This window comes from Xiphophorus hellerii, chromosome 10 (genome assembly GCF_003331165.1).
Source record: "Xiphophorus hellerii strain 12219 chromosome 10, Xiphophorus_hellerii-4.1, whole genome shotgun sequence".
Lineage (NCBI taxonomy): Eukaryota > Metazoa > Chordata > Actinopteri > Cyprinodontiformes > Poeciliidae > Xiphophorus > Xiphophorus hellerii.
This window is the reverse complement of record NC_045681.1, coordinates 10,321,485-10,343,893: the sequence shown is the minus strand read 5'-3', so window position 1 is coordinate 10,343,893 and position 22,409 is coordinate 10,321,485. Positions and strand designations below refer to the sequence as shown.

Genomic DNA, 22,409 nt, shown 5'->3' with positions numbered 1-22,409 from the left:
TTTTAAGTTTAGCTAATGGAGTGTTTTCCTCTGCTATTTCTCTCTGTGGTGAGATACCTCAGGAATGTTAGGCCATTTTTATATTATGATACGTGATAATTACAAAGTGTAATGTATTATTGATATTTTATATAACTTAACATAAAGCTGAGAAAATTAAGGCATTGTTTTTAGCAAATAAATGTGGGAAAATGTGGTGTGCCAAAAAGGCCTAGAAATTTTTTTACTGTGCATGACTACTGACCTAAATTGGAGCCATAAAATATATCCTAAAAAAAACTATTTTGAAACTAAAAGAAATTATTTGAAACTGAAAAATAAAAATTTAAGCTGGAAATAAAAGCTTTAAAATTGGAAAAACAATGTTAAAACTGAAAAAAGTAAATTAAAAAAAACTTTTTAAAAGATTAATTCAAGAAATTCTGTTTCAACAGTTTTGATCAAACTCATATTTCTATGAAACAAACTGTGTCTTCATATCAGGTTTATGTGCGTAAATGTCTGATTTAAAAGTGCTTCTGAGAAATTTTTAGGTGGATCAGACACAGTACCTCTTGGATATTGGCACATTTTTGCATTGGTCTAAGCTCTACAATATTTTTTTACTTATGAGAAACTGGATACTTTACCCTAAGATTTTCCATTGTTCATCTTCTAATATGCAATAACTTTATTGCCCACCAGAGGGTGCGAGAGACCACTTCTACAGCATCGTGTGCGTTTTAGCGTCACGCACTGTGGCGTCATCAGCCAAAAGAAAAATCATAAAACAAAAGCAGTTGATTAAAAAACATTTTTTTATTGATAAGTTACCACCAAACGTGTGCCCAGTTTACTCGGTCATCATTTTCACCTGTCTTATATCTGGCCTCTCACAATAAATAATTATTTACAACCATTAGGAAGGCGCAAATAAAAAGCAACAAGAAGTGTCATTAGACACGCTGCCAGAGGAGTAATATACAGCGAATGAGACAGACTGGAATCAATACTGTTGCATAAAAAGCTGACAGATGGATAGATGATGGTCACTAGCAGATAGTGTTAGCAGGATAAAAAAAAACTGGTGTATCCTGTTGTCTCCCTCTCTCCTCCATTTGTAACAAAATTCTTTGTGTTTTTGTTGTGGGTCTCTGGCTGTTTTCTGTGCAGCATCCTGAACGTCCCAAAAAGTGCTTCAGTTGTCTGAGAATCAAAAAGAAAGCCAGATCAATGACATGACTTCAAAGGCGCAATGATCTGAAGCAATAATTCAGAGCCCTGGTGCTATGCTTTTTACAGCCGTGAAATATTTCCATTTTCTGCTTCAGACTTTTACTCCATTATACACTAGTTTTACAAACTATGTAAGGCTGTATAACGTACTTCGACACAGAGATATCACCACTACGGATATCTGTTGCTTTAATATTTTCATGCCTTTTTAAGGCTATTCGTAACTCCTGAACATTTTTTTTCTGTGCATCTTATTGGATTTTATTGAGATTACCCCAAAGTAGCTTAGAATTGTGGAGTTGAAGGAAACAAGTTCATTGTTTTTAAAATCTTTTACAAATCAAAATGTGAAAACTGTGGCATATGTTTATATATTTTCCACTTTACTCTGGTCTTTATAAATAAAATTCAGTCCAAACAGCTGCCTTCAGAAGGTGCTCAAGAGATGAAACCAAAATTGAACATTTAGCCTTCATAAAGATAGTGCGTGTAGAGGAATACTAACAATCCACATCATCCTGAGTGCACCAACCTCAGAGTGAAACATGATAGTGGTTTAATCGTGCTATAGAGAGGCTTTGCTTCGGCAGAGACAGGGAGACTAGTCAGAGCTGATGAGAAGATTGATTAAGCTAAATACAAGGCAATCCTGAAGAAAGCCATTTAGAGGAATGGAGTGGCTTAGATCAAAGCATATTTGTGTGTTAGAAAGACCTAGTCATTGTCCAGACCTTTGAGATCAAACCTTTGAGATCAAACATGATCTCAATTCAAATTGAGATCATGTTGCAAAGCTAAAGACTAGCAGCAAAAAGTCTTTGTTCAAAGTGTTGACACAGCGGGCCTAATACAAATGCATGCCACTCTTCCAGATTTTTGAGTTTGAGTTAGAGTTTATCAAACATAGTGTAATAAAAGAATATTCAATGTTATATACAAAAAATAAATTTAAAAAAGCAAACAAAAGCAGAACAGTAATAAAGTATATTCACACGTTCAAAGGAGTGGGTAGAAGTATGAACTTATTTTTTCACCCACCTCTCGTCTAATAAATTACTATTTACTTTAATTTGGTTTTAGAGTTCTTTATAAATTAGTTAGTATTTTCATATCCATATATTTTTGTTTGTAATTTTTAAAAAGGTTTTGTCTTCTGTCTGCTTCATAATGTTGCATGTCTTTATGTTGGTCCAATATACAATCCTGAAAAATACACTGAAGTTTGTCAGAACAAAAATTGGAAAAAGTTCAAGTTTTTTTCACTCCAAGTTTTAATCATTATTTAACAACAGTGATGAGTGGTGAGAGCAAATAGATGGTTGGACATCTTACCTCTGCACTCATATTTTAGATCTGAGAAGATGACCTGCTCCTGAGAGAAGACAAACAGTCCCAGTCTGCCTCCAGCCAGGGTGTGGTCATAAACTGCCCCTGAGTCAGCCAGAATGCCCCGGCCCTCATACACAACCACCCTGCAACAAGAGCACAACACAGGTGAAAACTAGGCAAGTATGAGTTATTCATTCATGTGGTAATCAACTGCCGAAACGTACATTGTAAGAACATTTATTCTTCAAATGTAAACTTTCTACATAGAGAAACTGACCACAACAAGTAAGAGATTAATCAAATTAAACTCTAAACAATGACCCAAGATTTAATGTAAAATTACTGACTAAGGAGTAACACTAGTTGCTTGACTGTCGAGATGTGGCCAAGACTGCTTCCCTCCTAAGTGGTGTTTGATCTAACAGCTCAAGAAAATTAAAGTTCAGTAAATAAACAATCAATAAAACTTGCTGTAATTCTCCAACAACAAATGCAAAATTGTATTTTATTTTGTATTTTAATACATAACAAATGACAAATTGTGTATTATTTGTTGAACAAAGAAAAAAATTAAAAAAATTAAAAAATTACATAATATTTCAACATTACAACCACCACCAATGTAGTGTGTACTTATGCATGTCAATGATCCAATATACTTTCCTATCTGTACAACATCAAGTAGACTATATAGCAAAGGTTACTCTTTTTTTCTGGATACTATAGGTACTAAACATGTATTGTACATCTATAAAGAATATAGAAAAGACTCAGAGCACTTATTCAGAAATGTCAATCAAAATAGGTGTCTTAAAATCAAGGAGTACAAGCTTCTTTTCAGCCTGACCTTTTTAAAATGCCACTTTGTACAAGTGCAAACATTCAGTACCTAGAATGCATGACAAGCGCTTACTGTTTGCTTTAAATTTGATTAAGTAGACATGGCAGCAGAAAAGATTTTTCTCCTTCTAAAGCTAACAGTTTCTGTGGTTTTGATAATCCCAACATCTGCACAGAAACAACACATAGCACAGATACCTCATTTCACAGGGTTGTTTTTCATTTTGTCTTTTACGCTTTTCAAAAGTCATTAATGAGAGGAAGAACTAAGATGAAGCAGATGTTTTAGGTTGGGGTGAACCAAGTACACCAGAAGAAGTGGATTAAGCTGTTATCATAAAAATAACTCCTGGAGATGGATGATATTTCCAAGGCTAAAAACAGTAAAAATCTAGAACTGATTGTGCCAAATGTAAAAACTCTGTTGTCCTGTTAAGAATTTCCTATAAATACAAGCTGGAGAATCTATTCAATTTAACAAGGTTTCCAAATAAGTAAGTCACACATGGCAGCTTGGTTTTTAGTATAAGTGCTAAAGGGCTGAAGGTCTGTTTCACTGAAAAATCAATAACCCATAATAACCTTTACTGTACCTGATGAACCCAGTCTTGGGTCGGTGTATAAGGTGCATGCGATATGCTGTGAAGTCCTTCCAGCCAATTTTATTGGGGTCATGCCACAATGTTCTGACCTGAAACAGACACAACTTTTGTTCTCAAAAGTTTGTTTTTGAAAAACTAGAACTTAAGTTGAGACAATCTCTTTAGTCACAAGTAGAATATTAACTCTTGATTTACCCAATAAAGCCCTACTTTTTTTAATGACCTTATTTCAAAACTATGATTTATCCACATAAATTTTTAAGTATTCTCCCATTGAGAGGTTTCTGGTAAATCTTGGGAGGTTTTTGAAAGAATCCTGATCAGATGCCTGATCCAGATTTACTGATGTCTTTCGATACAAAGGAGCATTGGGTTTACTTCAACAACCCCCAGATAACATTGTTCTTCATCTCATCTCTTAGCGTGAGCCCAGCCTCTGTAGGTAGGAAGCTCAGCACAGCTGCTTTTATTTGGGACCTTGTTGTGGTAGTCCTGATCCGAATCTCGTGATCATAAGTGATGGTTGGAACTAAGACGGACCATTAAATCGAGAGCTTTTCTTTTTGGCTTAGCTCAATCTTCAGAATACCACAATGTGACTGCTTCCAAATTACAGCAGATGAGGCGCCAGACAATGTAGTTCTCCATTCTCCCATCACTGAAGAACCAAGATACTTGAAAGTCTTGTTTGACAGGAACTGAACCCTTTTTATTTTAGTTATTTTTGGATTTAAAGGTTTGTTCAAAATGTTGTATTTTACCTGGTGTCTTGTGTTTCCAGTGTGCCATAGAGCATTACGCAGATACTCGCCTGGTCCTGTGCTAGACTGGACCAGTTTTATTGACAATCCTGCTGTGGCGAAAGCTTTGGAGGGCCTCTGCTCCCAGTAACCCTGAGACACCTGCATGCAAAGAGGGAATGATAATAAACTGACAAGTGAAGGCTGATTAACATTATGTGTGTGAGAGAGGATGGTTGATTAAAAAAAAAGAAAGAATAAAGTCTTTTCTAATGTTAACCCTGACATTTTGTCTGCCAATGAAAGCTGTAATATAAAAAGAAATAGAAGGTTAATACTGAATTAAATGGGTAATTGTGAAGATAATTTTAAGAGTGGTTTTTGATTTAAGGCTTCATGGTGCTGTTGATTAAATATTTATGCAATGTTAGTAATGTCCGTGAAAGGTTTCTTTGCTGAAATCAACATACAAGCCTCACCTGTTTCCACATGACAACGTAGAACCGACTAGTGGACTGATAAGCAAACACAATCCCTGCATAATCGTCATCACGGTTGGTATTCACATAAAATGTCACACTGAAGTCCACAGCGCTGAACTTGTCATACCCTATTCAAATGTAGACATATTAGTTTTCTTGCTAAACCATATCGTGACTATTGCTTGTTTTCATAACTCACCTAAAGCAATTCCAGGGTCAGAGTTGGCTTTCTGCAGCAGCTCTGTCCCTTGACTGCGAATCACCCACAAAGGGTCAGACTGCGTGGTACCTTTGGGGTCCAGTAATACGCCCTGAAACTTCCTGAAGTCTGTCACCCCAATATCCTGGTTGAGAGGACAGGGATCCAGTGCATCTGGAATATTGTCGTTGTCAAAGTCGTCAAAGCATGCATCTCCACTTCCGTCACCTGAGAGTCAATGCACAGGGAGAAAAGAAAGAACTGACTCATGAAGTAATGTAGTTTGGAACTTGAACTAAACTGCCCAGGGCACTATATTGTGAGGGCGTCAAGATTACCTGGAAAAAAGCCTGGAATTTGACAGATACTTCCATAATGAGTTTTCTATTGATTATTTGCCTATCAGTCAGTCCCAGTGTAAGAACTTTAAAGTAACAGTGGCTGTTTGCATATGATTCCTATATTTCACAACTTTTTAAAGTGATCTGGACTGTACAGGCATTTACTAAAAGGTAGTTTGAGATTAATGAAGACTTTATTGAATTTATTTTCAATTAATTCTGGCATCAGGAAATACCTACTAAAGTTAAAGTATAAAGTTAAGGCCCTGATTATTCACAGACATACTCAAAAGAGACTAAAGCAATGTAAAATGAGTATTAACTTTCAAAAAGAAAAACAACTCTTTTGTTATGATTTATATTTTACAAAGAATGCATGAACTCTTCTTAATATTCAGTGGAAAATTTTTTATTGACATTGGAACATCCAAGCAATTCCTAGAATCACTGACCATTTCTTGCATATTTCCACTGGTATTTTAAGAATTTATCTGGTGATGAGCTTCAAGTCTTTGATGTTGGGAAGCGTTATTGCTATTGAAAACACTAGGTATAAAAATAGGCACCCCAACATTATTTTTATTTTTCTATCTTTAATTTCCCCCTGTGATACATTCTTTAATGTTATTTCAGTTATTCAGTGTGATTCTACATACCACCGTTAGGGGCGCAGGTCGCATTCATGGAGTAGAGAAGGTGAAGAAGGCAGAAGAAGAATAAACCTTCCTTTTAGATGCTAAATGAAGCTCAACATGTGTATCTCATCTTGCCTACATCACAGGTCAGTAAAATATATTTTGATGCATATGTATTAACTATCTTTAAGAGTTGAAGAGGTAATTAAATTTAGTGTCAACTGGTGAGTCACGTAACGTTATGCAGTTTGCGATTCGTATTGTGTAGAAAACGGGACATATTTCTGGAGGCTATTTAGTGCTAATGCTGGCCGACTTTGTGGCTGAGGGACTGTTGAGTTCACTTATTCTGAGACGGTTCTCACACAAAGGACATTATTTTGGTCTATTTATTTGTAAAACTGACATTTCTTTATGGGTTATTGCAAGAAACAGAGAAACGGTATTATTCTGACATTCAGTGAGTGAGTAATGGCTGCCTATATGTGAGGCTTAGTAAAGAGACACAACATTAAATTAGCCTTGCACTGAAGCCCACTTTGTTGTATCTGAAGCAATTCAATAGTTAAATGTTGTTAGCCTTAGCACTGTCATGGAAAACAAGCTAACATTAACATTGCAACATTTTGTGTTGTTTTGGTAAATTAAATGTCTCTTAAAAAACTGTGGAAAAACAAACCATCGGAGTCCAGCTGATCTCTATTGGGAACCAGTCTGCAGTTGTCCCGGTCATCGGGGATCCCGTCATTGTCATCGTCATGGTCGCAAACATCTCCCTTTCCATCCTTGTCATGGTCGGCCTGGTTGCTGTTGGCAATGTAGGGACAGTTGTCCAGAGAGTTTTGGTGTCCGTCTTCATCGATGTCCTCGTTGTTGTCGCACAAGTCCCCCACCAGGTCACTGTCAGAGTCAACCTACAAGCCCGGCCACAGTTTTTACACAGTGGTTGTATTCAGTTACAACACTGGGATTTTTGTGCCGTGTATAAATATTTGTGTGTGTTGGTAGGAACCTGCAGTGGGTTGTGTAGAAGGGGACAGTTGTCGCACTGATCTCCAACACCATCCAGATCGGTGTCCCTCTGGTCAGTGTTGTATATAGAAGGACAGTTGTCACGCTCATTCAGTTTCTCTATAGGAAAATTAGGGGAACAGTAAAAAGACAAATTTAGATTTATTACGCCCCGGTTTTATTTCTTCATCTCAGTTCATCTTATAAGGTAAGATGCATCATTGCTTCATTATCTTGTTTTTGGTTTGTCTTATTTTACAATATATTTATACTCACATTTGTGGGTATAAATGTATTTTGTACAATGTATGTTCACCAACAAACATGGTCCACTTACAATTATCTGTATCATCCTAAATCTCAAAAGATTGTCCATACGTTTTATTTCAATTTGTATTTAGGTAATTAAATTCTAAAATATTTTAATGTTTATAATTTTGATTTTGTTAAATGCTTCAAGCCGATTGTTTATTTTTTACATGTATCAGGTCATAGTTGTTTCTCCCATTTAAGCTGAATTGAGTTGTGAAGCATTACATCACCAACAGTCATTTGACATGTTATCCTTGTCCCTTTTATTTATCTTTATTTATTGCTTATGGACAGCTTTCCATAAACAAATGTTGTTATTCACACCCAATAGGTTTTTTAAACTTGAATGTCTTTCAGTTGGAATTGAAATATACCCTTTCTTATACAGTGAAATTGTTTATAGTATGCTGAATGTAATCATAAATCCCAGTCACACTGTCCCCATGAATCAATCAGTCAGGCAGTTTTCCAGCTTTTAAAAGTTGCTCCCTCCCAAAATGTAGAAGTTTGAACTTTCATTACAAAAAGCCAAAAGGCAGCTTGACAGTTGGTTGAAAGTTCCTGCAGATTTAAAGCCACTTTATAGCTTTTACCATCTCCATCAATGTCGATGCTGCAGGCATCTCCTTCTCCATTGCCATCGGTGTCTGTCTGCTTCGGGTTGCTGTCAAACGGACAGTTATCGCAGGAATCCCCGACCCCGTCCCCATCAGAGTCAAACTGCCGAGGGTTGTACCTCAGCGGGCAGTTGTCCTTTGCCAAAAAAACACATTCAGATTCTTATGCTTGCAAAACAACTTCAGATGCTTTGGATTTATGATGCAATAAAACTGAACACAGGTGAAGAAAAACAGAGGAAGGGAAAAAAAGATACAAAATAAAAACAGAAGAAGGCACAGCATGTGAAATGTAACGTAACCAAGAAAATACTAAGAAAAAAAGTTCAACTTAATCTCGACCTCAACATGTGGTACTAGCTGACATTTTGATCCAGTTTTTGGGACAGTACCGCAGATTGCTCTAATTGTTTGGTAATCCAAACATACCAACTTAATCCACCACATTCAAGAAATCGGCACCTATTTTATAACATCATGTTATAAATAACATCAATAAACAATAAAGACTCAGGAAAACAGATTTGAAACTTTTCTGTAAAATGTAATCAAAAAATGCAACAGTGGGAGTAGTATCATTTGCTGGAATTACACACAGGCTTGTCATATCAGGTGAAATGAAATAATTAAATATATTTTTAAATAAAGGTTTTCTTCAAAAGGACATTTGGACACTTTTCTTATTTCATGGTACATTTATTTAATTGCATATTTAAGTATTGAATTCCATATTTAGTTATTGATTGATGTATTTAATTGTTTTTAATAATTAAATTATATATTTAATTAATTATTGGTGTTTTAAATATTTTATGAATTAATACAAGATATACGAGTGTCTTTCATTTTCTAGTTATTTATTTAATTTTGTCACCCCTAGCACTCCATAGAAAGTCAACTGCAGCTTGCTAAAAGAAGTCTTCAGTACTCCTCTAACATTTCTTCACTACAGCAGAAGTTTTATGGTTTGGAGACACTTTGGTGCAGCAGAATCTTTTCACCTTACCATCATAGAATCAACCATAAATTCCACTGTATCAGAGCGTGCTTGAGGAAAATGTGCAACCATCTGTATAAAATAAAAAGAGGCCTATATTGTGACAATGAACAAAAACATACTCGAAAACCCACCGAAGGTTGCATAAAAACTAAGAAATGGAAAGTCTTGAGTCAAAGCCCAGACCTTTATGCTACTGAGATGCTTTGTGCTGATATGAAACAGGCTGTACATGCAGGAAACCCCTCAAACGTCTCAAAGCTGAAACTGAGGAGTGGGGGCAACTTTTTTCAGACTTCAAAGTCTGAAGTCTGAAACAGGGAAAAAATAGAAAAGATGACTATTCATAAAGTTTCAATACCCCTGGAAATTAGATCTTTCAGAAAACTGTTGCCAAGGTCTCAAGGTCTCATATTCAGTTATGTGAGCAAAACTGAATATTTGAGGGGTGTCAAAAATGCTTTTACGCCTATAAACGCCTAGAAAACAAACAAATCCTTTTTTGGCATAATCACAAACAGCGCTAGGTCTTTGTAAATTGGTTGCTTTTTGCTCTGGGTAGAATTTTTTAGACAAACCTAAATATGGGTGAATTTTTCCCTACGTTCATGCACACTGTCTTGTTTAAATTAAGGTAAACTATGTCAGCACAGTGAGGCAAAATTTACTTGGGAATGCAATCAAGCCCTGAATGAGGGCAGTTTGCTTGGTAAGCTGCCAAACAGTCTCACCCTCTCATCTAGGATGTTGTCATTGTCATCATCAGGATCACAGGCGTCCCCCTGTCCATCCTTGTCAAAGTCTTCTTGTCCAGAATTTGGCAGCATGGGGCAGTTGTCCTGCAGCCAGTCAGAACACATCCAGTTATTAAAAAGCATAATTGTAGGAGTATTTTTGTTTTGTTTTTTATTTTTTGTGGTTCTCTCACCTGTTCACAGTGATATGTGGCATTCTGCTTGCAGGGTAGACTCTCATTGGGCCAACCATCCAGATCAGAGTCCTCACCACAGACAGAGCCATCGCCAGCAAAGCCAACAGCACACGAGCATTTAAACAAGACCTCTGATGCCAGGCCCAGGTATATGCAGTCAGCAAACTGGTGGCAAGTGTGTGTGTTTTCTTTGCAAGGATTATATGGTTCACACACCTGGAATTGAGAGTCCAAAAGTCTTTGTTGTGTGTCTGTTGTGGCTAAAAGAAAAAATAAAGGTAGACTTTAAAATCCCACTTACCTGCCTGGTTCTCCTGGCTTCCTGCAATCCAAGGCCGTACAGCTGGTTGCCTTTGTATCGAGGAGGACAAGGAAGGCAGTAGAATCCAGGATCTGTGTTCACGCATTTTGTAAAACACACCTCATCCACTTCACACTGCAGAGACATAGGTAAAGATAGAGGTAAAGACATCATACTCTTGAAACTTTTTCACTTTTTGTGCCATTCCAATTATAAACATTAGTATATTTGATCAGAATTTTATTTGATAGACTCACCAAAAGTAGTGTATCATTGAATGACTAATGTAAACAGAAAGGTAAATGATGTGGTTTTTGAAAAGTTTTAAGAAATAAAAATCCAAAAGTGTGGCATGCATTCCGATTTAAAGACCAAAAATAAAATGGTGCTCAACAAATTGGCCTTAGAAATAATCTAATTAATGCATGCCTAGTGTTTTTTTTATTTGTAAAAGATTAAAAATCATGTACCATTGTCTTTCCACTTAATGTTTACGCACTGCTTTCTGTTTGTTACATAAAATAACAATAAGACACACAAAGGTTTCTTTTATAATATGTCAAGCTGAGAGACATTTTTAAAACTAATGATCAAGCTGATTTGTGTCATAGTGAGAGTCAAAATGTCTTTAGAACACCTAATTAGAGATGAAAGTTATTTAAGCAAAAACATTTACCCGCCAATCATTCCTTAAAATTGACAGCCCATATACAATTTCCACATTAAAAAAGGTTAAAATCAAGATGGCAGCATTTTTAAATTCATTATAGCATGCTTTTATTATGCTAACAGGGAAAAAATTGAAAAGATGACTATTCATAAAGTTTCAATACCCCTGGAAATTAGATCTTTCAGAAAACTGTTGCCAAGGTCTCAAACTTTAATTAGCTTGTCAGAACTACATCTGCAGCCGTTGCTATGAAAGATGCAAATGTCAAGGCTCTTTAAATAATCAGAATCCTCCAACCTTGTTCTTACAGAAAATGTGCTTTGAAAAAAAAAAGAAAAAAATCAATGCGCAAAATGCCAGAGAATGCAGTGAGAGCTGCAGAAATATAGAATATGATAAAGATTTTAGTAAACTAATAAATTGACAATGTTTACATTAAGATTTTTAAGATAACTCATCGGTTATCTAAGCAGACCGATGACTTGAGTTTGTGTTGCAGCCAGTAGCACAGAGAAGCTCACTGTTAAATGTTTTTCAATACACTTGATAGTTTAAAGAAATTTACCTCAACATGTCATCAACCTTGTGCTTCCAGAAAAGTACTTTGAAATAAAGATAATCTATGGAAAAGGCTGTGAAACTTGGAGAAATATATATTTTAGAAAAGATTTTAGAAAACTAACATGCTCAATGTTAATCTTTGGGAGAAAGTAAAAAGAGCAAAAGAGTTCAGACTTTCCTCAAGATACTTCCAACGTTTGAGCACAGGGTTTGGGCTTGTGTTGCAGCCAGTAGCAAAAGAGAGAGTATTTCTCTTGTGTGGGTAAAAATGTTGCTTGTTACAATAAGTTTAATAACATGTAAATGGGATCCCTCAAAATGCACTCGAAGACTAAAGAAAATGTTTTGACTGTCAGTGACTCCTGACTGGAACCCCTGTGGATCTGCAGACTGTATTTCTCCAAAGAGCAAAGACCTCAAATTAGGCCAAGAATTCTTTAGGGGATATTAGAGAGGGCTGACCAAATATTGTCCTCAGATCACTTACTTTTCTAAATCTAAATAAAACCAATTAAAGCTAATTTCATGTCATCTAGTCTGTTGTCTGCCCCCTTTTACCTCATTTTCATCTTTGCAGTGCGTGCCATTCCCCTTCAGACCAACAGGACAATCTCCACATTCCCAAGATCCGTCACTCATTGATGTGCATTTCACCCCAGGAAAACATGGATTTGAAAGCAAACACAGATCTGAAAGAGATTTAAGCAAAGAAAGGATAGTGTCAGTGGAACCTAATATATTGTAGGGTTTTAATTATTTTGTCATTTTTGCCTCATTAATTTCATAAAAGCAGAGCACCTCAGGATTTTATTTAGACCAGTATTATTTTAAATATGTTTCCCAAAATAAAAAGGAGTTACCCATTAATTTTGAGGTTTAGTCTGCTTGTGGAATATTTGCCTTCACAGTTAAAATGAATATTTATTTATTTATTTGTTTCAAGGACAATCCTTTGAGATGTATCATCTCATTTTCAAGGGCGTCCTTGCAAAACATAAAAATATGCTGCTCAAGGTTTGATTTACCAACAGGGCATGGCTGTTTGTTACATGCTTCGTAGTCTGTAGCTTCCCCAGCACAAGGTTTCCCGCCGTTCTGAGGGGCGGGGTTCAAACACTCCCGCCGGCGGCTTATAAGTCCTCCACCACAGGAAGTTGAACATTGCGACCACTCACTCCAGGCTGTCCAGCCTCCTGCGACTACAAACACAGAAACAGAAAATATATAATTTACTTGTAATCCAGGCCTGTATTGAAATCATGTGTGTGTGCTCACCAGGGCAGACTGTGTTGTTGCATGGTTTTGTCTCTCTAGCGTTTCCCTTACAGCCCTTGGCCCCCTTGGATGGTGGAGGATTGTTGCACATACGGACCCGTGTGATGTCGCCTTCACCACATGTGGTTGTGCATGCAGACCAAGGAGACCAAAGGCCCCAGTTCCCATCTGTGCGTCCTAGACATAAAACAATTATACAAATTTAGATAGTAATAACACTGAAATAATTCATCACTTAACTCCCTTTGATTTGATTTGTCTTGGTCAACTTCAGCATATTTAACAAGAAGACTGACCACCAACTTTTATAAAGGTTTCATGCTCTATTTGAATTAAGAGTTAAAGAAAGAAATGGCTCTGAAGAAGAGATTTAAACAACTCCAAAGGCTCAGTCAAATATTGTCTGTATATGGATCATGAATTATCTAAGATATCTACTGGTCTCTCAAAGTGTCGGATCTACCTGGAGTGTTTTTGTCAAAGACTAGTTAGATCACCATCCAAAATGGGAAAACGAGAGTTATATGCTCGTGTTTTATTGTAACCAGTGGAACTGCTGGACTCTGAACTGTAGTATGTTGATAATGGAGACATGCTTGATTTAGCTGGATATCCATCTGCTGTCATCAGTGGGGATCGAAGTTCTAATAAGTCAGAGGCAAAATCAGACAACCCTTGACGTTTTCTAGCTATTCCTTGGGAATCTCAACCGCTTAAAGCCATGTCAGTAGCTTTAAGCGGTTCTTTCCCAGATTCGTTTTGGTTTAAAGATCCTAAGCGGTTCCATCCCATATTTTGGAACCATCTCATAGGCGGTAGAAGCATTGCCATGATATGTATTGTACTCAAGTACAAAAAGGAGGTACACAAAGGTGTCCTGAAAAAAATCCATAACCACTTCAACCCGCTACTTGTGATATTGAGGGTGTAAGCGAGTGAGGATGGAGCACTACTGCTATCTCAAAGGTTTAGCCCAGCCACAGAGGACGCTCATTTTAGTCACTTTTATCCAAGATCTCACACTTTAAGTCATGATCCATATCTCATGATCATCGGTGAGGATTGGAAAGTCAAAATTACCAGAAGAACTGAGGGATTTGGGTTTTTAAAACTTATTGCGTTCTGTCTCACTATCAGTAAAGTCAATATTTAATAATTTAGCATCATCCACACTTTTATATCGGTTAGATTATTTTACAGTTATTTCACTGGATTATTGTTGGAAAACTAATTGGTAGATAGACTCAAATGTTATCGGCAAAGAAATGAAGCAAGTGTTACATTTAGCAAAAGTCTCCCCTAAAAGCAAGATCTATGGCTGGGTTGTTGATACCGCGGTCATCTAAAACATTTTCATCAAACGTGTGAGAAAATAGTTGGTTTGAACCATTAGGTTGTGGTTGCCCAGTGTGGCAGATTCACCAAAGTTTAGGTCTCTCAAGACCAAAAGAAATCTATAGCAAATATCATTTCTATTTCTGCTGTCTTTCATCAAATAAATATTACATTTGTACAGCAAATACAGGCTACTATCAAGAGTTTAACCCGAGAACTGCTGGAGGAATGCAGGATGCCCGAAAGTAATAACACCTTAGGGGGCAACACCACTAGAGGAAAAGCATTGTAAGCACAGCAGAGACCATCCAGAGGGTAGCATCAGGTTCAAGATCTCTTGTGAATACAAGCAAGTCATAAAAAATGAGTTGATTTGGACAGATGTCTAGTCTTCCCACCAGAAAAGATACAAACAGAATTTAGGACAGATGTTGTGGTGCAGTCCCAAGCAACCAAGAAGGTCCAAACAAGTGAGCTTACTCTCCCTAAGGAAATTAGTGCAAATGCGGTGAACAAACTTAACCGGTGCAAATACAAGGATTTGGCTGCAAAGTGCAGGCAAGCTGGCTGGATCAAATCCCTCCACGTCAGCTATCCAGCTGCTGAGAGCAGTTGCTGTGACTGGGGCAATGCTTCAGAAGGTAAATAAAGACCTGGAAGGCAGGGAATGCTGAGAAGGAAAGTTCCTGATGTTGGTTCAAAAGAACGGATAGTACATGAGACATAAAATCCACATAGGGTCAGCGTAAGACAGCAGTAGGGAGAGACTCTGAATAAGCAACTGTCTGGGAGTAGTACTGGATTGGGGCAAAAAAAATATGTCTCCAGCTGTGAGTTTTGCTGCTGCTCTTGATATGAGTGAAATTTCTAAGCAAAGAGGAATTTATTTTTTGTAGAATAGTTATGAAGGCTGATGTCCTACCTTTACGGTCGCACTTCATCAGTGAGCAGCTGCGGGTTTGAAGCGAGGGCCCAGCACAGCCGCTGATGCCGTTGCAAGATCGACCTCGTTGCTGCCCTCCTCGTCCACAGGTGACAGAGCAGTGGGTCCACTCAGACCACGGGGACCAACCGTCTTCATCTTCTTCATAGAGAGAAATCGGCGGTTAAATATTTTTTCACACCAATGGATCCTTGGCAGAAATGAGCGAGTCTAATGCCACTCACCGAGACATACAAGGCAGCATTTTCCATCCACGAAGGATGGACTGATGCAGGAGACTGGGGGACACAGCACCTGCTTACACACCACTTTTCCATCCTGGAATGTGATAAATTGAAATTGGGCGAAAACAGATCATGTTATTCGATCCAGATGTTTCGATTCACGCCAGAGGAATGAAATTCTGTCAGGAATAAGCCTGTCTATTCCCTGAACGCATTCTTGACTTAAACTAATGATATTTTCTAAAGAGAAACAGACTCAGGGAACCGGGTGAAGCAATAGGAAAACAAAGACTGGGTCTCCTTGAGATAAATGTAACCACACTGGACATATTTAAAACTTCCCCACTGAGCAAAAGTTGAAGGTTATGTTATGACTTTCCAGATAAAAAGCTTATTTCCTTCTTTTTTAAGATTGAGACTTAGAGATCGGTATTTTTCGTGTCTAAATGTAGGTGATCTGTTAAAATCAGGGGAAGAGAGCTTGAAACCTTATTTGTTTTAAATAATTTAATGCAGCTTGAGTTAAACACTTTAAAAAATATATCAAAGCTGAAGAAAAATATATTTTTTGGTTTGTTTCTTGCTTTCTATGCTGCTTCTGACAGATCCTTCATCCCACCAGAGGCTTACATTTCACATTTCAGGTTGTCATGACTCCACATTTGCTCTGCACTGACCTGGCAAGCACAGGAGGTGCAACTGTCAACATCCCAGACATCCCCCTGCTCGTACACTCGTCCATCCTGCATGCACCACACCTCCCCGTCCCTGTCCCTGTCCAAATAGTTGTCCTCCTCGTCTCCGTTGACTGTCCTGCTGTCGTTACTCAGCTCAGCCAAGGATATTCGCATACCCTCATTTTCTTTTGACTGACGGGACAAAAAATGAAATACAAGAAATACTAAGAAAGGAAAATAAGATCAAGGTGTTACAAGATATTTCTTGGGGTGTTGAATTAGCAAATGGTCTGCCTTGTGGAAATACTATAAGTCAATATTTTATGATTTGAAGAGAATGTTTTATCCTTTATTTCCCCTCTGAACCACTATGAAGTTCACCATAAATTATAGTTAGTCAATCTCCTGAAAGAAAAGCAGCTCTTATGTTAAAGATCCTTTATTAACATAAGGATCTTTTTATATAATCTCTTTAAGAGAACAGAAATATAACATTTTCTGGTGGGTTTTGCTTATATTTCCAGTCTTTGTCCCAAACGACATCATAAAAAAACCCCATCTTGTACAATCTATTTAAGATTTACAAGTACAGACAAAAGTATCTACTCTAAACTATACTAAACTACATTTTTGGATCATTTAATGATCCCTTGATCCATTTTTCATTATACTTTCAGACATTCACTTAATTACCAGATAAAAATGCCTATTTAAAAAAATTTGAAGTTAAATTGCAAGGATGGCTGAAAACAAAGTAATTATTATTGTTAACCATGTTAATATATGTGTATTGAATAATTATTAAAATAACATAATTATTGAAATAACATAAATCCAAAGATAGGTATTAGCAGCATTTTTTAAGTTGGTAATTCTAGAAGAATAAGAGATTATTGTAGAAGTATATACTATGGTTTCTTTTATGTTGTTATGAAATTAAGTCTTTAAAGCTAATTTTTTTGGAGTACTTTTCCTAAAAGAGGCACCAAACTCTATTTTGATACTGTAAAAAAAAAAAAGTCACGTTTTATTGAAAAATTTAACATAATAAAGTTAATTTACTTTTATAATTTGCAACAAAAAAAAAAAAAAAAAAAAGTTTAAGGGGCTAAATACAACAGCATGCGAAACGTTTCTGCTTTGTAAATAATTTTACAATCCATGTGTCCTTTCCCTTACATTTCATAAGCATAATGCTACTTCATGCTGCTCTGAAGTCCCACCAAAATAAATTAAAGTTTGTGGTAGTAACATACGAGATGTAAAACGTTTCACGGGGTATGAATACTTTTGCAAAGCATCATATGAAGAGCAGAGGTCCAAAAATAGATCCCTGAGGAATCTAATATGTAAAAGAGTCTGCAGGAGAGGAACATTGCTCTACCTGAACAGGAAAAGTAACAGTTCTAATTTAAACTGATAAAATAGTGTAACATAAAAATTTCCAGCAGTTCTGCTACTGTGAGCATCTACTTGTGTGCCTCTTACTACTCTCTCTAGATCTTCCAGCAGGTTGTTAGTCACGATCCGCAGACCGTGGATCTCGGTGATCAAATCCAGCAGCTCATCGCAAGGATGGTGACACATTTCCGTCGACCCATTGTACACCTTCGCACCATCTACACCTGTAAAACAATATCTCCTGGTGATACAAATGAACTGGAAAAGCTGGACTGGTGCTTGCATTTAAACGCAGCGGGGAGTGTTTGTGTGTGTGTGGTCTACCTGCGCACAAAGCCACTGCACACAGGGGAATTAAAAGCCAGGGGAAGTCTCTGAGAGGCCACATTCCTGTTCACAAATGAATCATACTTGTAGCCGCCACGGAAAATGAGATGCATGCATCACTTCAGACAGCTTGCGTGTCTGCTGCCCTCCAGAAAAAATAAAAACACACCTATGTATATCAAAGAGGAAATGAACCTTGCATACCTGCGTATCCCTTGCAGCTCTGCCTTTTTTCCACAATTGAGTATCGCAGATGGTAGGCTCGTCCCCGCCGGAGCTCCACAGGGGCTGTGATGGAATGTCTGTCTCCTTCCCTTTTTCCTTAAATCCTGCTCTCCTTATGTCCTTCTCACCTTGAGATCCACTCCTTGAAGAACATCAGCAAAAACTAGTTCAGTAATTTGTCGCTGTAGCATCCGGACGGCTGAAACCTGAGTGCAGAACATGTGGACAGCTCTGTAGAAACTTTCTGCAGAAACTACGGTGGTTATGTATTTGTTTTAGTGTGTGTGCGTGTGTGTGTGTGTGTGAGGTACGAGCAGGGGTAGTATATTACTCGTCTGTCTGGCACAGAACTGAGCTGCATATCTCCCAGAAATCTCAGAGAAACCCAGCTGGATGGAGGGAGCTGCGTCTGTGTTGAGCTCTGAATGCAGGTTTCCCAGACACATCATTTACACTCCTCACTCCCCAAACTGCGACTCAAGCCATTCAAAGTTATGCACGCACACACCCGCACACACAAACACATAGAGAGAAGCTGATTGGCTTCAAAAATTTTCCCATATTTTTAGTGTGAGAAAACTGGCATCAACAGAAATCATTTGCAAAAACCAAAATGTGTGATGTTGGTATTTTATTGCATGGGGTGTGCATGTGTGTGTGTGTGTGTGTGTGTGTTTCTACAGTGTGCCTTGGATCGTTAGGAAAAGACAACCAAGCTGAAGGAATTCAAAAACATCTTCTTTCCCTGGGATCTCTCTCGCGCTCTGCGTTTGGTCCTCTCCCTGCTGAGTCAAAAAGGCATCATCTTCATCCCGAATCAGATTTTCCATTTGTAGACTCCACTTGTGAAATAACGAGCCTCCCAGATGTGTGCACGTGCCTGTGCCCATACAATCACGCACACACACACACACCTATGGTAATTTCCAACAAAATCCTCTCCTCCCAGGTAAGTAGAAACATCTCAACACAGGACATCCACCATCAGATCACATGTTTCTTCTTGGAGCCGTCTCAACAGACGAGGCTCAGAAAACAGGTGCTGTCTGTGCTCTGGGATAGAGGAAAGAAAAAAGCCTAAAGTAAGAAGATCTGAGGGGACATAAAAGGTAAAGACTTGAACAAGATTGCTTGGCAAAGCCTAGCATGACATTTTTGGACTGATATATATGAGAGGCACAGGCTGTTCTGGGTTTTGTTTGTTTAAAACGGCAAAGCCAAACAGAGGAAACATGGAAATTAATGAAGAGTGATGAGGTTAACTTGAAAACTTCAAGATTCAGATTTATCTATTTGCTTCAGTCATTTTTAATCTTTCCATACACATGTCAAAAAAAAAGACAAGCACAGTGCTGAAAAAAACAACAAAACAATACATCATGCAGACACTTGAGCATCCCCTGTACAAATTAAGATTATTTTAATCGGAGGTATAATGATTATATTTTTGAAGCTTTCAATCTTTCATTAAAACCTAAGATAGAAAATAAAGTAAAATTTGCCCAGTTTGTGGGTTTTGGGCACTCCAGTTATTCTGTGAGTTTATGTGTATCTGATATTGGGATCAAAACAGAAACTTTGCCTTGCTTTTTTCTCACCTCTTGAGAAAGTCCACTGTGTATTTCTCTAATTATCCAGCTGGAAACTTTTTTTTCTGTGTGCGTGCAGATGTGTGATGTTTGCTTCAAGCTCCAACGGCTGACAAAAGCACAATTCATTCATACGTAACAGCTGGTGAGAAGAGATGCTTTTTGGGCCAAGACCACATGTAAGTAACGTGAATTAACTTCAACCTTTTTGTCACTTTTGTAACAATTGTTTCCAGAGTTCCTCCCACTATTTTTGTCTCCTTAAAATATTGTCCTGTACACTTTGTTGCTTGTATTGGATGCAATTCCTCCTGATTTAAAGTTAATTTTGCAGCAGGAGAAACGGCTCACTTTCACACTTTTGTAAATTAAGTCCAACACGACAAGGCAACCAGACTCGCCATGCTGTTCCATGTTTAGATTAGGTTAACTATTTCTCAATAAATAGTGTGTTGCTGGAAAATATAATTATTTGTCTTTTAGACAGCAATATGTCAGTTTTAATCTATTTGGTTATGAATATCTTTATGAATATAACTGTTAACTAAAAGGCACAATAAAAGCTTCAGATAAAGTTTATGTTACTGAGAGGCAATAGGACCTTTCTGGTAGATGAAAATATATATATTTGGTACTGACAGGAAGCCAGAATTATAGAAATGTGATCACACATTTTCTCCAGTTAAAATTTGTGGCTGCATTTTGTACAAGTTGTAAGCAGGATTGAACACTAACTAATTACAAACTGAAGCCCTAACGGCTCCTCAGCGAGAAAAGTGTCGACGCACGAGATCCTCTTGATTCTTAACAGCATGATTTCATTTCAGTTACCTTTAAAATTCAGGTAATACAGTGTCATAAATTTCCTGATGTCAACCAGGCAGTCAAGGAAAGGCAAGGGTGAGTCAGTTAATAGTCGGTGCGCCTAAGAGGAAAATAAACCTGGTAGTCTGCATAAAAAAGAGAGAAAATGCACCAAGTAGCAGCAGGTACACAGGAATCCAGCAAGGCACATTATTGACTCTTGAATGACTCCAAGACTTCCCTAACTTACCCTATTTTTCTCTACTTTAAATCTATAATAAAACAAAAGTGAAACAAGTTTTGACCAGGATCTTTTGCTTTCAGGCTTTTGGATTTAAATTCCTTTGCTTTTGACAGCAGCAGAAATTTGGAAAACAAGAGGCGCCCAGACTTGTGCATTCCGCTGTCATCCTGCTAAAGCAATGAGAGGACTTCTCATGGGACTCAGTCAGAGTCGGATAATCCACGTACTTAAGAAAAAGTAGAACTAAAGCAATTGCCTCATTTCTCTAAAAACAACAGCAAGGGGTTTTCCACCATACTCTAAGCTGCCTTTGTGAGCAGAAACACTTATCCTTCAATTGCCACATAGCACTTGTAGTGGTTGGAGAACTGAATGAGCTTAAAGTAAATTGCTATTCACATAGAACAGTGCACAATGGAGCAAAAAGGGATGAGGTTGGCAGCAGTAGTGCCAGAAGAAAGTGCTGCCCTTTAGTCATGTACACAGACAGACAGGCAGGCAGTGCTCATCTCAGTTTATCTCAGTTACAGAGGGTTACTGGGTCAGTAGAACAGGAGAGGGCATTAATCCAGTTATCAGATCATCCCAATATATTGAGGATTAGCTTTCTATGTTGCTGCTGGGATCCGTAGGTCTGAATGGTGCATTCTGGGACTTCTTGTAGGGATTTACTTTAGTTTTTCAGCTTTTTGACCTACAAGCGTCTTGTGATCTGGACTGTCACTAGTTAAAGTGTGTAAACACCGGCAATAAGCCAATTAAACAAGGGCACAATGACAACACAATCGTCTCATTGAGCCTTTTCTTTTTTTTACTACTGTTTATATTTTATGTGAGTTTATTGGATTATGCTTTCAGCAATGACTGATAGTGATATTTGACTAGATCATCCTTTGGAACCCTGTGGTGTACCTATACTGGCATATTTTTCTTACTGAAATTAAATGGTTATGGTTAAAATTTAGTCATCAATTTGCATGTATGTTTATTTCTTTTTTGTTTGGTTGGTTTTTAAAAAAAAAAAAAAAAAATAGAAGTTTTTTTTTACCTATAAAACCTGTCTGTATTTATCTATAAACAGTTGAGTATTATTTTCACAAATGCAGTGGTTTGCAAAAATATTAACAACTTTGAGCATTTTTAAATTTTGTCAAGATAGGAAAAACTAATTTCAACATATTTTATTGAAATTACATACTTTACGATGCAGATTTCAGGACATGTCTGCAAATTGAAAGGAAGATAGTTTCTCATATTTTTGCAAATATGACAATTGTGGCATGAAAAGATTTTATTTGGGGGAAGTAGACTAAAGAATGATGAACATGCCACACTTTTCAGACTTTTATTTGTTTAAAAAAAAAAAAAAGGCAACCATGTGTCATTTTTGTTCCCCTGTGCTACTGAACTTAAAATGCAGATAAAATACATTGAAGTTTCTGATTGTAACAAAAAATATGAAAAGTTAAAGGAGCATTCACAGATTTGCAAGCACAGATGTTTTCCAGTAGTATCAGTTTAAGAAAATAAAACCAAGTGCAAAATACACAGTTTATTACCTCAACCTTTGCTCAGTTTATGC

The 22,409-nt window shown here is 37.3% G+C and overlaps 1 protein-coding gene across 3 annotated transcripts; it reads right to left on the bottom strand.

The window, feature by feature from the left end:
- Positions 1-778: 778 nt before the first annotated feature.
- LOC116727637 (thrombospondin-2-like) lies at positions 779-18,975 on the bottom strand. Of its 3 annotated transcripts, XM_032575170.1 has the most exons (22): positions 18,522-18,975; positions 18,170-18,332; positions 17,963-18,028; positions 17,726-17,862; positions 16,238-16,429; positions 15,561-15,654; positions 15,316-15,477; positions 13,059-13,235; positions 12,809-12,982; positions 12,342-12,472; positions 10,553-10,687; positions 10,249-10,467; positions 10,052-10,159; positions 8,300-8,459; positions 7,396-7,514; positions 7,063-7,297; positions 5,408-5,635; positions 5,206-5,336; positions 4,748-4,888; positions 3,978-4,075; positions 2,548-2,687; positions 779-1,185 (listed from the first exon to the last, which is right to left on the bottom strand). In XM_032575170.1, the coding sequence occupies exons 3-22, from the start codon at positions 18,024-18,026 to the stop codon at positions 1,178-1,180; spliced, it is 2,853 nt and encodes a 950-aa protein (XP_032431061.1). In that variant the 5' UTR covers positions 18,027-18,028; positions 18,170-18,332; positions 18,522-18,975; the 3' UTR covers positions 779-1,177. The 3 variants fall into 3 exon arrangements, with proteins under 3 accessions (XP_032431061.1, XP_032431060.1, XP_032431062.1); XM_032575169.1 differs by having other exon boundaries at positions 18,170-18,975; XM_032575171.1 differs by having other exon boundaries at positions 15,316-15,474; positions 18,170-18,974.
- Between the last annotated feature and the right edge of the window lie 3,434 nt (positions 18,976-22,409).

Coding starts and splice junctions, on each gene's coding strand:
- LOC116727637 (XM_032575169.1), bottom strand. CDS start 18,026: ATGTGGCCTCTCAGAGACTTCCCCTGGCTTTTAATTCCCCTGTGTGCA. Junction 10,688..12,341: donor ACTGCAAAGATGAAAATGAG/GTAAAAGGGGGC, acceptor ATGTCTCTGCAG/TGTGAAGTGGATGAGGTGTG. Junction 2,688..3,977: donor CCCAAGACTGGGTTCATCAG/GTACAGTAAAGG, acceptor CTCTTGTTGCAG/GGTGGTTGTGTATGAGGGCC.